Source organism: Zootoca vivipara, chromosome 9, assembly GCF_963506605.1.
Source record: "Zootoca vivipara chromosome 9, rZooViv1.1, whole genome shotgun sequence".
NCBI lineage: Eukaryota > Metazoa > Chordata > Lepidosauria > Squamata > Lacertidae > Zootoca > Zootoca vivipara.
Window position 1 is genome coordinate 10,728,620 of NC_083284.1, and position 13,984 is coordinate 10,742,603.

A 13,984-nucleotide genomic window follows, 5' to 3' on the forward strand; every position below is an offset into this window, starting at 1 on the left:
CACCATCACCAAACTGGTCCAAGCAACTAAGGAGAACGTCTTGCGTACACCCCTGTCCTTTTGATTGGCAGCTAAGCTTCACCTGGCCGGCTTCCGAGTTGCAGCACCCGATTCTGCTGAGCTCGCCGCGCCGATGGGAGGATGCCCGCCTGCCTGCCGCACAAGAAGTTAGGCAGAGCCGCACAAGCTGCACAAACTCTGCAAAGAGGCGGGGGCGGGGGCAGTCCTGCCGAACGGGTTGAGTAACGCCACCGGCGGGATACGGAGATGGCGTAAGGGAGCTGCCCGCTTCTGAGGCGGCCTTTCGAGAGCCTCAGGCGGCAGAGAGGCGCTCCAGGGCCGGCGGCTCTCCTCGGGGACGGGAAGAGCCGCATTTCCTGAGGGGAGCAGCCTGAGGGCTGGGCTCTGGGGAGGGGTGGGAAGGTGCTTGGCCCCTGCTGCCCCCTCAGCTGTGAGGTAAACCTGCAACGAGCCCACGCTTTTCCCTCCGCAAGCAACGAGCCCCTCTCTCTTTCCTCCTGACGCTCGTGCCCTTGGTGCTCTGTGCGGCGCTGCTTCGCGCTTTATCGGCATTGCCGCCGCCGCTTCCGGGCCGCCGCCGCTTCCGGGCACCGACCCGACCCGGCAGGCTTCCTCCTCCTGTTGCAGCCAGCTTCTTCCTCCTGCTGCGGCCGGCATTGCAGGAGCTGGGTCCTGCTGGCTTGTGCCCTCGGTGCTCCGTGCGGCACTGCTGCACGCTTTATCGGCATTGCCACCGCCGCTTCCGGGCCGCCGCCGCTTCCAGGCACCGACCCAACCCAGCAGGCTTCCTCCTCCTGTTGCAGCCAGCATGCTGGGTCCCTCTAGCTGGTTGGGGCGCTCAGTGGTCTTGCTCCGCACATCGCGGAAGTATGGCTTATTTTCGGGGTATGTCTTACATTTCTCAAATGATTAAAAACCCTGCCATGGCTTACTTTTTGACTACGTATTAAAAAGGGGGAAACACGGTAGTACCGGTAATACCTATCTGCCCTGCGTAGGGTGCCAGCCAGCAGCCTACTATGTGAAACTTGAGAAAACTCTTGCCAACTCTTCCCACCATCTTGACCTGTGCTTGCCATGATTACACAAGATGGCAGACAGGGGGTGGTTGAAGAACGTGGAAAGAAACCTAATCCTCTTCCTCTCCTGTTGATATCTTGGCTTTTGGTTTTGGTGTGTTTGAGGGGAAGACTGGTCTCATACCTGCACTGGAAGTCACCTTGACGAAAACCCTCTAATGGCAGTTGCACCCGGGTTTGAAATGTGATTCTTCTGTTTTCAGCTACAAGCCCATTGTGGAATACATAGATGCCCAGTTTGAAGCCTACCTGCAGGAGGAGCTGAAGATAAAACGCTCCCTCTTTAATTACCACGACACCAGGATTCACGCTTGCTTATATTTCATCGCACCTACCGGCCACTCGCTGAAATCTCTTGATCTGGTCACCATGAAGAAGCTCGATAGTAAGGTACTCCACTTCTCACCTTGATGAGACCTTGGCTTGCTAGTTGTACAATTATAATAGTGAAGCAGATTTCTGTTGTGGAAAATTGTGGAGCGAAATAAAAATGCCATGCTAATTCACTTAATGGTAAGAAGCTTTGAGAGTGAGAGGTGGAGGGGCAGGATTCTGAAACTGTGGCTGGTGCCACTTAATATGTTGTTTCGCCCTCAATGTGCTTCCTTGCTCCCCCCCCCCTCAAAAAAAATTGTGCCTTAAGATTTACTTCTTAAAACCTACAGTTAATCAACTGAAATGCTCCTTTAAAAAGTATTTTTTAAAATGATTCCAGATTCTGCCCCCCAGCCCCCCAGAATAGACATTTGCCTAAAATAAGGCCTTTAATTTTGGCACAAGTTTTTGTTCTGTTTTTTGCTTTTCTTCCAAATAAGGATTAGCAACACCCACAGGAAGGGAGTTTATGTAATATAAGAGGATTGTCGAGCACTGTCTGTAGTTGATTTCTGGGTCAATATTAAAATAAAAAATTCCTTCAGTAGCACCTTAAAGACCAACTAAGTTTTTATTTTGGTATGAGCTTTCGTGTGCATGCACACTTCTTCAGATACACTTCTTCAGATACCCATGCACACGAAAGCTCATACCAAAATAAAAACTTAGTTGGTCTTTAAGGTGCTACTGAAGGAATTTTTTATTTTACTTCGATCTAGACCAACACGGCTACCTACCTGTAACTGGGTCAATATTAACATCATCTCTACCAGGGTTGTTGTTTTTTTTATATAAAAAAATAAATCCTCTGGTTTTATGGAAGGAAATTGCATCTAAGCAGTCCTTAACCTTGTTGCTTATGTGTGGTTCCTTCTTTTTCCTTACAAATGACTGACCTCATAAAGCAAGAGAGAAACCCAGTTTGTGGCCCTGGGAGCATATTGTGAATCACTTACATAGCACTAGGGAAAGTCCTCAAGATGCTTTACCTTTTGCACAACCTTGTGTATTTATATAGAAGAAAGTCTCATAGGACCCAGTAGGACTTTCTGCTAAGTAAGTAGGTGTTGCAACTGCAGCCCTGATCTGTTCTGTTTCCCAGCAACCCTGTGACTATTGTTCCCACTTTATGCATAGGAAACTAATCTGAAAAACAAGTGATATTTCCTAAGACTGTTTAGTGGTCTTGCTTGACTGTTATGGTAAACTGTGGATTGTTGTTATGCAAATGAGCCTGTGCAAGCCTTGGACTTTCCCCTCCCTTCTTCCAGCATCATTCTCTTCCATTTTTGGTTGTTCTCATTTTAGCATCATGTCTGAACACAGAAGAAACTGTGGTTTGCCTTAACTGTGGCTTACTGAAGTGTGCCAACTTCAAACTTAGCTTTACCGAAGTAGGATTGTTTCAACAAACCATTGTTATGATAATGACAATGGTAATGATCATTACGATGCAATGATAGAGCTAATAAAAAATGAGTGAAATGCAAGCTTCTGATCTCCTCCTTGCAGTTGTGTCTGTGGACGGGGACCACATGATCTCGAGATGTGCATAGGTTTATTCACTTAAATTCTCTCAGAACCAGACCACTGAGCCTCTGGCAGATTTAAAACAGCTTTCCATATGCAGCTGAACTATCTTCTTTCCAGCTCACATTCAGAATATTCATGTGTGCACAGATAGCAGCACCCAAGAAGCTCAAAGGCTCTTAGAATTCAAATTCACGATTGCGCTATCTCCTTTTGTTTGAAATGCGTTACTACAGTCTGGGTGACATACAGCATTTCCTGTTTACCACCTCTGTAGAAAGCAGAGAGGAAACAGCTACTTGTGTGTGACTTCTATTTATGGCCAACTCCTTTGCTCTGAAATGCAAATTGGTGGATCTTACCTGTTTCACTGCCGGTGTAGCCAATTAAGAAAAATAAAAGAAGGAAATTAGAAGATGGGCTACACAAAGGTTTGTAATTCACATTCAAGAGTATTTGATAAGGTCTTCATTCACCACAACTTTATAACCTGAATTCCATCACCTGGAAAGCTTGGCTTGGCTTTGCATTGAACAAAATAGACGGTACACATGACATGAAAGAAGCGTAGTTAGATCTGCCTGCCTGGCATTTTTATGGGTGATAGCTGTGTGAAGAGAATAGCTTGGGGCAGGTTTAAATGCTATAGCCACCATCGAGGGCAGTGGCAATTGGCCTTGTGGAATGGCAGGTGTTAGGTGCCCTAAATTAGGCCTGGCATGAGTCCCATTTCTTCCCACAATGCCAGTTTCCTGAAAACCACTCCCACCTACCCCACACCTGATGCCAGGTACCAGGCATGGCTCCAATAGAACAACTGGGAGCTTAAAGCGAGCTCCAGCTAGTTCCTTTGCAAGCAGGGCTCCCTGATGGTGCAGATCAGCTGATTGGTGCTGACAGTAAACCCCACCGGAATTGCTTGCACTGAGGAGATCCCCATACAGGGGACTCCCTTGTGCAGCTGAGGGGGCTTGCTGTCAGTGAGCCCTGCTCCGTTCATTTTCAGGGATGGAATCTAAACGGCCCCTGCAAGTGGGCTTCCAGAGGGCTTGCTGCCTGATGTCAGGGGATCGACAGGTATCTGCCAGACCTGGTCTGCAGGGTGTGGGGAATTAAGGATTTGGCCTGCCAGTTCCACACCCCTGCCATAATTGGCAGGAAGCAGCTGCAGTTCTTCCTTGTCAAATAATCAGAGCTCAGCGTTCAAGTGCCAAGTGGCCTTTCTCTGCCGGGAGCTTCTCTGTTCCAACTTAGCAGAGCTGGACTTGCTTTCATATCCAATGGGAGATATTCCAGCACATAATAAGGGTTAATATTATCCAGGCAAGAAAAAAGAAAAGGGAGAACTGTGTATGAGTTTGGTTTCGTACAAAAGGGGCATCATTTTGATTTGCTGCTCAGAAGCGTCCAAAATGTATTGGGGCAGCCAATGCTGTGGGGGGCTTTCTGTGTGTGCTTTGTCTCCTCCTCCTTTTGGATCAAGCGACTTTTTTCAAGCTGTCACAGAAAGTTCCGTTTTTGGATGTTTGCAGAAGATATCACCCTGCCCTTGATAGCAAGCTGCTTATTCAACACAATACAGTCATACCTTGGTTCTTGAACGCCTTGGTACTCGGATGTTTTGGCTCTCGAACGCCGAAAACCCAGAAGTAAGTGTTCCAGTTTTCAAACGTTTTTTTGGAAGCTGAACATCCGACACAGCTTCCAATTGAGTGCAGGAAGCTCTTTCAGCCAATTGGAAGCCGTGCCTTGGTTATCGAACAGTTTCAGGAGTCAAACGGACTCCCGGAACGGATTAAGTTTGAGAACCAAGGTACGACTGTACTGTGATTCGTAATGCTATCCTGTTTTCAGAGCAAAGTGACAAAGGTTATAACTTGGTTACTGACACTGTCTCATCTTATTTCCCTTTCCCTTAAAGTACTGCACAATCTTGCAATAACCTTGCGTATGGTTTTTGCATTGTAGTTTTTAACACCCTGTTCCAATGACTTGGATTGTGATTGTCCCTGGGGAATACAATCTTTTTCCAAGGTGGATTTCTGTTTGCTGGTGTAGCAAAGTGGTTGAGCGAATGAGCTTCACGCCAGGAATTTCACCCAATGTATGCCTTGCCACTGCTATGAACTTACTGGGGCAGGGGACTTTAGCAACTCATGTAGTTCTCAACCTCTCCCCCCACCCTCCCCAATGCAGTTTGGGAATAATACTGACTTTCTCTTTTACAATGTTGTTCGTTTACTTGTTTCACAGATTTATAAATCACTTCACAGCCAGAGGCTACCAAAGCAGCATACTGTACAATAAGATAAAATGGGATAGAATACAAAAAAGATACTCTACCCAAAAGAAAAAAGAAAATGCAAAGATGTAGACTCCTAAAAACTATTTCTAAAAGAAAATTTCAGTTAATATTCCACAAATAGCTGGGTCACACTTTAGGGATAGTCTTCTTTAAACAAGAACACCTTCAATTTCCACCTAAGTATAAATATCAAGTCTTGCTTTCAGCTGGTAACTCATTCCAGAGGGCTGGAAATGCAACAGTAAAAACCTGGTTTTTAATACAAAGTAAGCAAGTCTCTATAGGGATGCAGGTGGCGCTGTGGGTTAAACAACAGAGCCTAGGGCTTGCTGATCAGAAGGTCGGTGGTTCGAATCCCCGTGATGGGGTGAGCTCCCGTTGTTCAGTCCGAGCTCCTGCCAACCTATCAGTTCAAAAGCACGTCAAAGTGCAAGTAGATAAATAGGTACCACTCTGGCAGGAAGGTAAACGGCATTTCCGTGCGCTGCTCTGCTCTGCCAGAAGCGGCTTAGTCATGCTGGCCACATGACCCAGAAGCTGTCTACAGACAAACAGTGGTTCCCTCAGCCAGTAAAGCAAGATGAGCGCTGCAACCCCAGAGTCGTTTGCAACTGGACTTAACAGTCAGGGGTCCCTTTACCTTTAAGCAAGTCTCTGGGGTATGTAGTACTCTCAGCACTGCCTCATCCGATGAGCACAATTGCTGGATATATGGGAATAGCTTTACAAGGTTACACATGCAAAGTTCTTTGCACACTCTTAAATATTAGGGCTGTAGTATCATTCCACTTGTAACTTACAATGCCTGCCCAACCAGGTGCATGGGATGTCATGTCTAATATTGCATGGAATTCATGAAGAGTATCTCGTGAGAGGGGAGAGGGAGTGGGAGACTTTTCACACCCCTTCCATGCCCCTTTCTTCTCCTCCTGCTTGCCATTGAAGAGTCCTCACATCGCATCACCAGCCACTGCTGCAGTATGACTGATAGCTTTCTGTTTGCATTGCAGGTGAACATCATCCCCATAATCGCCAAAGCTGACACCATTGCAAAAAACGAGTTGCATAAGTTCAAAAGCAAAATCATGAGCGAGTTGGTCAGCAACGGAGTCCAGATCTATCAGTTCCCGACGGACGAAGAGACAGTGGCCGAGATTAATGCCACAATGAGTGTAAGCTTTGTTTTCCTTGCGTCCTCCATCCCTGCTCTTGAAAGACATGGGAATATAGGAAGTTGCCCTATAGTAGAGTCAGGCCACTGGCCCATCTAACTAAGTACAGTCTACACTGACTGGCAACATTTCTCCAGGGTTTCACATCAAGGTCTCTCTCAGACCCAGCTGGAGATGCTGAGGATTGAACCTAGAACTTTCATCCAGGCCGTGTTGTGTCACTCTTTGGCTTTCTAAGCCAACTACACCTTGGATGCAGCCTAGGGCTTATCCACACTTAACCTTTCCTCCACTCTTTCCAGGCATAGCCCACAATTTAAAGCTCCATATCCAAGCCCCATCCCACCCACCCAGCCCCTTTTTTTTGCTCCGGAGCTTTCTCTGCAAAAACTGCTCCTTAAAGCTCAATAGGTGCAAACATCACCCAGTTGGCATTTGTTCCAATTCAGCTTTAAAGAGTGGTTTCCACTATGAAAGCTCAGAGCCAATAAAAATACCCAAAACCGCTTAGGCATGAGGCATTAAAGTGCTGGTCTCTACCTGGAAAGAGTGGAGCAAAAGGATAATAATAATAATAATAATAATAATAATACAGTGGTATCTCAGTTCTCGAATGTAATCCATTCACGTTCCAAAACATTTGAAAACCGAGGCACAAAGGGCTGTCTGAAAACTCAGTTGAGAAAATTGAAAAAAATGCAGTGGAAGACGTTCAACTTCCAAGGCGCATTTGAAAATGGAAGCATTTACTTCTGGGTTTTTACGTTTGGGTTCCGAAACGTTCATCAGCAGAGATGTTTGAGAACTGAGGTATAACTGTAATATTAATAATAATTATTATTATTTATTTGCACCCTGCCTATCTAGAAAAACAGGAATTGTTGGTTTGACTGCATTTTAAATATCCCACACCAGATGTTTATGAGATGCCCACAAGCAGGACCTGAGTGTAAGATTAGTGGCTCTTGGCAACGGGCACCCAGAGGCCCTCTGCCTCTGACAATGGAGGTGGAGCAGAACATTGTGGCTAGTAGCTACGGAGAGCCTTCTCCTCCATGAGTTAGACTTCTCATTTTGTCACTGCAATGAAAGTAAATGGGGAACACTTCTTTTCCTGGCTCTTCAGCTATACCAATGGTGAGAGAGAGACAGAAGAGCTCAAATGTGTGAGGAGAAGTAGGTGGGGCTGGAGGCTGCCCGAGGGCAGTTGTGCTTGGCCATAGCCACAGTGTGGAGTAGAAGCTGCCCCGGTGTGGGTGCTTGTGGAAAGGGGACAGGGAGCAGGGAGGAGAAGCAGTTATTTCAGCCACAGAAATGTCCAAACAGCAGCTGTCCTGCACAGCCTGTAAGCGAGAGCCTCTCTCCACCCATCTGCCCAGCTCTTGGCTCTTCTCCCTCCCCGGGCTGGGCATGGCCCCTGGCCTCCCCCCAAAATGCAAGCCAGCCCTTCAGAATTGCACACAGCGTAATGAAAACACCACCTGGACGAGTCCCGAGAGACCGAAAACAGACCCAGCTTCCTCTTGGCTTTGGCTCTCGTTTCTAAACACACAGTATCCAGGACGGGGAAGAATCCCAAGTGCATCTTTTATGGCGAAGCAGGCTGGGTTAGGCGTCTTTTTTCGGCACAAGCTCAGCTGCTGTTTACTGGCAGATTCCAAGAGCTCCAGTGTGGTTTTGAGGTTTTTGGTTTGGAGCTTAGGAAATGCAGGAGGAAATGAAGTGCACCAGAAGTTCTGGCCAGGCCAGGGGGCCACGTGTCTTGTCTGTCTTAATGCATTGCATGGTTAGAAGCTCAGTGAAGAGTTGACCATATGCAAAAGTGCTCAGTAAGTAGGGGCCCATAGGCCAAATGCATTTCGCTTTCTACCCTTCTGAATCCAGAGACAGAAGTGGGTAGGGTGGGTGGATGGGCAGTAACACTGGGGCGTGATAGAAGGCCATGCAATGTGGCATGACTCATTGGAAAGGCTGTGTTCCCATGTTCTCTTCTCCAAAGGGGTCCTCCAGCAAAACAAACTGCTGAGCAGGGACATGCAAACCTCAGCTTTGCATATCTGAAAGAATGATTTCAGTTCAGACATCCCCTCCCCCCCAACCATGTTTTCTCCAGCCACATGAGGGGACACACTCCTGTTTTCTGTGGTCTACCTTCCTCTCAAGGCAGAGATACAATTCAGCTGTGGCTTGTCCAGTCAGTACTGTACATTGATTCATTCATGAAGTGCTTCCTATGAAATATCTCGGAAGAGAGTTAACAATAAAAACATCGGTAAAACAGTTTCGTCTGAAAAACAAAAAAACAAAAAACCCAGTTAAGGCGATGTCACTTATGAACAGTTTGAAAACCAATATGAATGCATTGTGCCAAACCACACAATGCTATTAAGGGGAGGTCTTGTTTATAGGCTTCCCATAGGCATCTAGTTGGCTACTGCGAGAACAGGATGCTAGGCTGGAAGAACTCTTCTTATGTTCTTAGTCTGTTTTACCATTGAGAAGGAGAAGAACCACCTTGGTTGGTAGGAATGTAAGTGTATCCATGCTTCTCCCATTACCACTCAGTCAGGGGTGGTACCAAGGAGTGTGGTGGAGTCTCCTTCTTTGGAGGTCTTTAAGCAGAGGCTTGACAGGCATATGTCAAGAATGCTCTGATGGTGTTTCCTGCTTGGCAGGGGGTTGGACTGGATGGCCCTTGTGGTGTCTTCCAACTCTACGATTCTATGATTCTAGGGGTGCCCAAACTTTTTTCAAAGAGGTCCAGATTTGATGAAGTGAACATGCGTGAGGGCCGACCTTTGGGATTTCACCCCAAAGTTGTTGAGGTTTTTTTTAGGAGTGAGCTTTTTTTTTTTTTTAGACACCAATACATAAACTGCCACTGGGGCTGGATAAAACTGGCCGTGGGGTTGGATTAGGCCCCCAAAATGGACTTTGGACATGCCTGGACTAAGTGATCTTGTTGCATCCTGAACCAGGCTTCAAATACTTGTTATAAAATTGTGCCATTAGTGGTGAGAATCCCAGTGATTATTAATTCCATGCCAAACTTTTAATGGGGCACAGGGAGAAGGTACACTTCCCTGAAATATTCTCCCAGACATCTTTGTATCACAGCACGCTTTTAAAATTCTTTTTGTCGTAACTTCTTCTACTGTAATCCTATCTGTTGAGAACCATTCTTCAATCACTGCTACTTTCGCTGCTTTATAATATCCTCACTTGCTGCTGCATTGCCTCCAATAACTATTGCTGACCCTTTTGAAACAAGCATCTATGCCTTCTCCTTCCACAGGCTGCCTTGGCTGGCTGGCTAGCTAGTTTAGGCGTCTTGGACTAGAGCCAGGCTTCCTGCCTCCCCCCCCCTTTTAAGTCCCCTTTTCCTTCCTCCTTTAGTGAAAGCTAATAAAATGGGGTGGGTAGAATCTCGACTTCCTTCCATTCACCCAGCTCCCCACTCCCTAGGAAGTGTCAGCGCTGGCTTGTGCTATGGACCATCAGTATGTAAACTGCACAAGTGCATCTGAACAGAACGAGGAGGAAGCAGACAGTGAGTGCCTGAGTCACAATGCTCTCCCGTGACCACTCCTTTCCCAGGTCAATTTATGATTCCGTCAGCCCATTTATTGCTGTCATGCCTTGCAACCCCCTCCCCCCCCCCAAAGACATAGCTGCCAAGTTATCCCTTTTTAAAAGGGATTTTCCCTTATGCTGAATAGGCTTCCTCGTGAGAAAAGGGAAAACTTGGCAGCTATGCCCAAAGAAGGAAAGCACACCCAGCAACTGTGTGTTTTGGGAGGTACTGTGCATTCTCAGGCCCCATCCATTTTATTAAAAAAAGGCAATAAAATATATTATTTGCAAATACGATGAAAAGAAAGAAAGGGGGAAATACAGTGGTGCCTCGCTAGACAAATTTAATTCGTTCCACGGGTCAATTCTTATAACGAAAAATTCGTCTAGCAAATCCCATAGGAATGCATTGAATTTATTTTATTTTATTTTTACCCATAGGAACGCATTAATTGAATTTCAATGCATTCCTATGGGAAACCGCGATTTGCTAGATAAATTTTTCGTAAAACGAATTCATCTAGTGAGGCAACCTCCGCTCGAAAAATCCTTTCGTTAAGTGAAAAATTCGTCTTACAGGGCATTCGTCTAGCGAGGCACCACTGTAATGCCAGCTGATACTGACAATAAAAACATTCCATCAATCCTAATGTGAAGATATAAGAATTCAGGCCCCTTTCAGATGTTGTTTCTGCTGCTTTTTTGTGGGGGGGGGGGAGGCAGGTATGAGATATGATTGACCCCTCTGCCTTACCCACGCTGCTTGCATGTGACTCTCATCCAAAGTCAGATCCACCTGCTCTTTGGCAATATTTATCATACGTGCATCGGGTTTCAGGAGTGATTTATGGGTTGGGCTGCATGAGCTGATGTGAAGTTCAGGCGAGGTTCGTAACTCAGTGGTAGGGCATCAGCTCTGCATGATAAAGGCCCCAGGTTCAATCCCCTGTCCTCCCGTTCTGAAACCTTGGAGAGCTGCTGCCAATCAGTGTGGTCAGCACTGAGTTAGATGGACCCAAGGGGTGCACTGTTCTTAGGAAGACTGCGTATGTGGCTGGAATTCTGCAGGACCACAGAAGAAAGTGGTCTCAAGATTTAACGTCCTGAGAGTCCCTGCTTCGGATTTTAAAAAGCAAGCAGAGATGTACATGAAAGTGTTGCCCATACAGTGGTACCTCGGGTTACGAACTGAATTTGTTCCGGAGGTCCGTTCTTAACCCAAAACCGTTCTTAACCTGAGGTGCGCTTTCGCTAATGGGGCCTCCTGCTGCCCTCGTGCCGGCCGCCAACGCGCAATTTCCATTCTCATCCTGGGGCAAAGTTCACAACCCAAGGGTAACTACTTCCGGATTAGCGGAGTTTGTAACCTGAAGCGTTTGTAACCCGAGGTACCACTATACAGCCAACTAACCTCAGAAGTGAGAGGAGAGGCTGAATAAGATTCCCAGTGATTAGGGACATGCTTTCAGTACTCTACCTAGTTGCTTACTGCTCCCCATGTCAAGCATGTGGGATACTGATGAGTACTGAATCATATGTTTCCTAGCACAATTCAAGGTGTTGGTACTGACCTTTAAAGCCCTAAACAGCCTCAGCCCAGTATACCTGAAGGAGCATCTCCACCCCCATCGTTCTGCCCGGACACTGAGGTCCAGCTCCGAGGGCCTTCTGGCGGTTCCCTCATTGTGAGAAGTGAGGTTACATGGAACCAGGCAGAGGGCCTTCTCAGTGGTGGCACCTGTGGAACGCCCTCCCATCAGATGTCAAGGAAATAAACAACTATCTGACTTTTAGAAGACATCTGAATGCAACCCTGTTTAGGGAAGTTTTTAATGTTTCATGTTTTATCGTGTTTTTAGTATTCTATTGTGAGCCACCCAGAGTGGCTGGGGAAACCCAGCCAGATGGGTGGGATACAAAAAATTTTTATATTTATATTTATATTATTATTATTATTATTATTATTATTATTATTATTATTATTATTATTATTCTGTATCCAAATACTGCCCAGTGCAAATGCTAAGGTTGTGTTATTCCTAGGGAAGGAAGCTGTTTCGTTGGGTGTGCATGTGTTAAGACTGTTTATTAAGATTTTCTATATCAAATGAAAGCCAGCAAAGAAACAGTAAAAACATGGGAGCATATACCCTTATATATTTGGTCTCAACAAACCTAAGAGCAAAACAAGCAGACAACAGAAAGTCTCCCACCAATATTCAATTCTAAACACACAAACAAAAGGGAACCAGAGAATCAGGCCACCAAAGAAGAAGAAGAAACCAACTCACTCAGCCTATAATACCACTCAGATATCAGGAGACTGTTTTGATCTGCTACTTTGCTATCCTTGATTCCCACCAACCCCCTTCTTTGAAAAGTTAGGCTGTGTTCCAGAAACACTTGGACAACTTCTAAATCGGTGAAAGCCAGCACAGTTGTCTATTGAAGTGTTTTCTTCCCACTGCTTTTACTTCGCTTTTTTTTTCCATTTAAGGAAAATATGTCTGGCAAAGCAACTGAAGGCTCCCATGGTCTTCCTCTGCCTCTTGCCTTGCAGGTCCACCTCCCGTTTGCTGTGGTTGGCAGCACCGAAGAAGTGAAAATTGGCAATAAGATGTCCAAGGCCAGGCAATACCCATGGGGAGTCGTGCAAGGTATGTCGGCTGCAGAGGAGAGCATATTAAGATGCTAGCTGGGACCCCAAAAGCTGTGTCAGATCCAGGAACCTTCCCTTTCACTTGCAAACTCCCTTTCCCAGAAGCACCTTTTACCGGCTGCGCCTGCTATGTTCCTGGACTGGGAGAGTTTTAACCACAGTATTTTAGACACCGGTAACTTCAGGATTTAGATTACTGCAGTGCACTTTCTGTGGAGCTGCCCTTGTGCTTGGCCTGGAGATTGCAGTTTCTGGATCTGCTGTTTGCACGAGGAGTTCTTGCACTGGGTATCTGGCTAGAGTTTCTGACTTGAAGGCCCGAGTTCAAATCCATACTCATGCATTGGCCTGGGTAAAGTTGTGCACTGTGCTATTTACAGATGCACTATACAGTACTACACATTACCAGACGCTAAAATGTTTGCAACCTTAACACCATGGGATAGGAACCCAGAGGGGGCCCATTGCTGAAGCATGGAGGCCGAGTCTCCTTTCTCTGTAAGCTGGAACAATCAACTGGCAAAAGGGAGCATTCACTGGGGGCACAGAGTGATAGTTTAGAAACTGCCTTCTAGTTGGGACACATGGGAGACTCCAATACAGTACTATAAAAGTGAAGACCAGAAATGACAGCTGGGAACAACTGCTGTTTGGAAAGCTATGGCTTGTTTAATATATATGCTCCGTTTCTTGTGTCTCTTGCAAAGAAATATAAGCTGGTGCCTTTCAGAGCAGCTGTAGCCTGATTCATGAAAAAGTCAACTCATTCATGAACTAACTGAAGCAAGTCATTAGCTCTCCAACTCCGCTTCTGTAAAGAATGCTGGCCTACTTCACAGGGTTGTTGTAGCTATTGCTGAAGTATTGCATGTGAAGTGCCTTAAGCTCATAGGAAAATCCTTTGGAGTGATGGAACTGGTCTAATGACTAGTATCTTCCCTGGGGGGAAATCAGGGCTTTTGTGTGTAGAAAAGGAATTGGGGAGAGTGAAGATGGGAGAACCTTGATAAGTTTTAACCTTGCTAAAGGGAGCCCTTTTATTTTGTAGTTGAAAATGAAAACCACTGTGACTTTGTGAAGCTGCGTGAAATGCTCATAAGAGTGAACATGGAGGACTTGAGGGAACAGACTCACAGCCGACATTACGAGCTCTATCGCCGCTGCAAGCTGGAAGAGATGGGGTTCAAAGACACAGACCCTGACAGCAAACCATTCAGGTAAGGAAGCTGCAAAACCCAACCGGCTTGGAAAGCTGAGTATATTTCTGGAG

At 46.1% G+C, this 13,984-nt stretch overlaps 1 protein-coding gene across 4 annotated transcripts in view; it reads left to right on the forward strand.

The window, feature by feature from the left end:
- SEPTIN11 (septin 11) overlaps nucleotides 1–13,984 on the forward strand; it is a 121,756-nt gene that overhangs the window by 76,638 nt on the left and 31,134 nt on the right. For all 4 annotated transcript variants that reach the window (XM_060278388.1, XM_035112147.2, XM_035112144.2 and 1 more), the window contains exons 4-7: nucleotides 1,304–1,490; nucleotides 6,321–6,482; nucleotides 12,616–12,712; nucleotides 13,763–13,931. In XM_060278388.1, coding sequence (XP_060134371.1) covers nucleotides 1,304–1,490; nucleotides 6,321–6,482; nucleotides 12,616–12,712; nucleotides 13,763–13,931 — 615 coding nt within the window. The remainder of the gene's footprint in view (nucleotides 1–1,303; nucleotides 1,491–6,320; nucleotides 6,483–12,615; nucleotides 12,713–13,762; nucleotides 13,932–13,984) is intronic.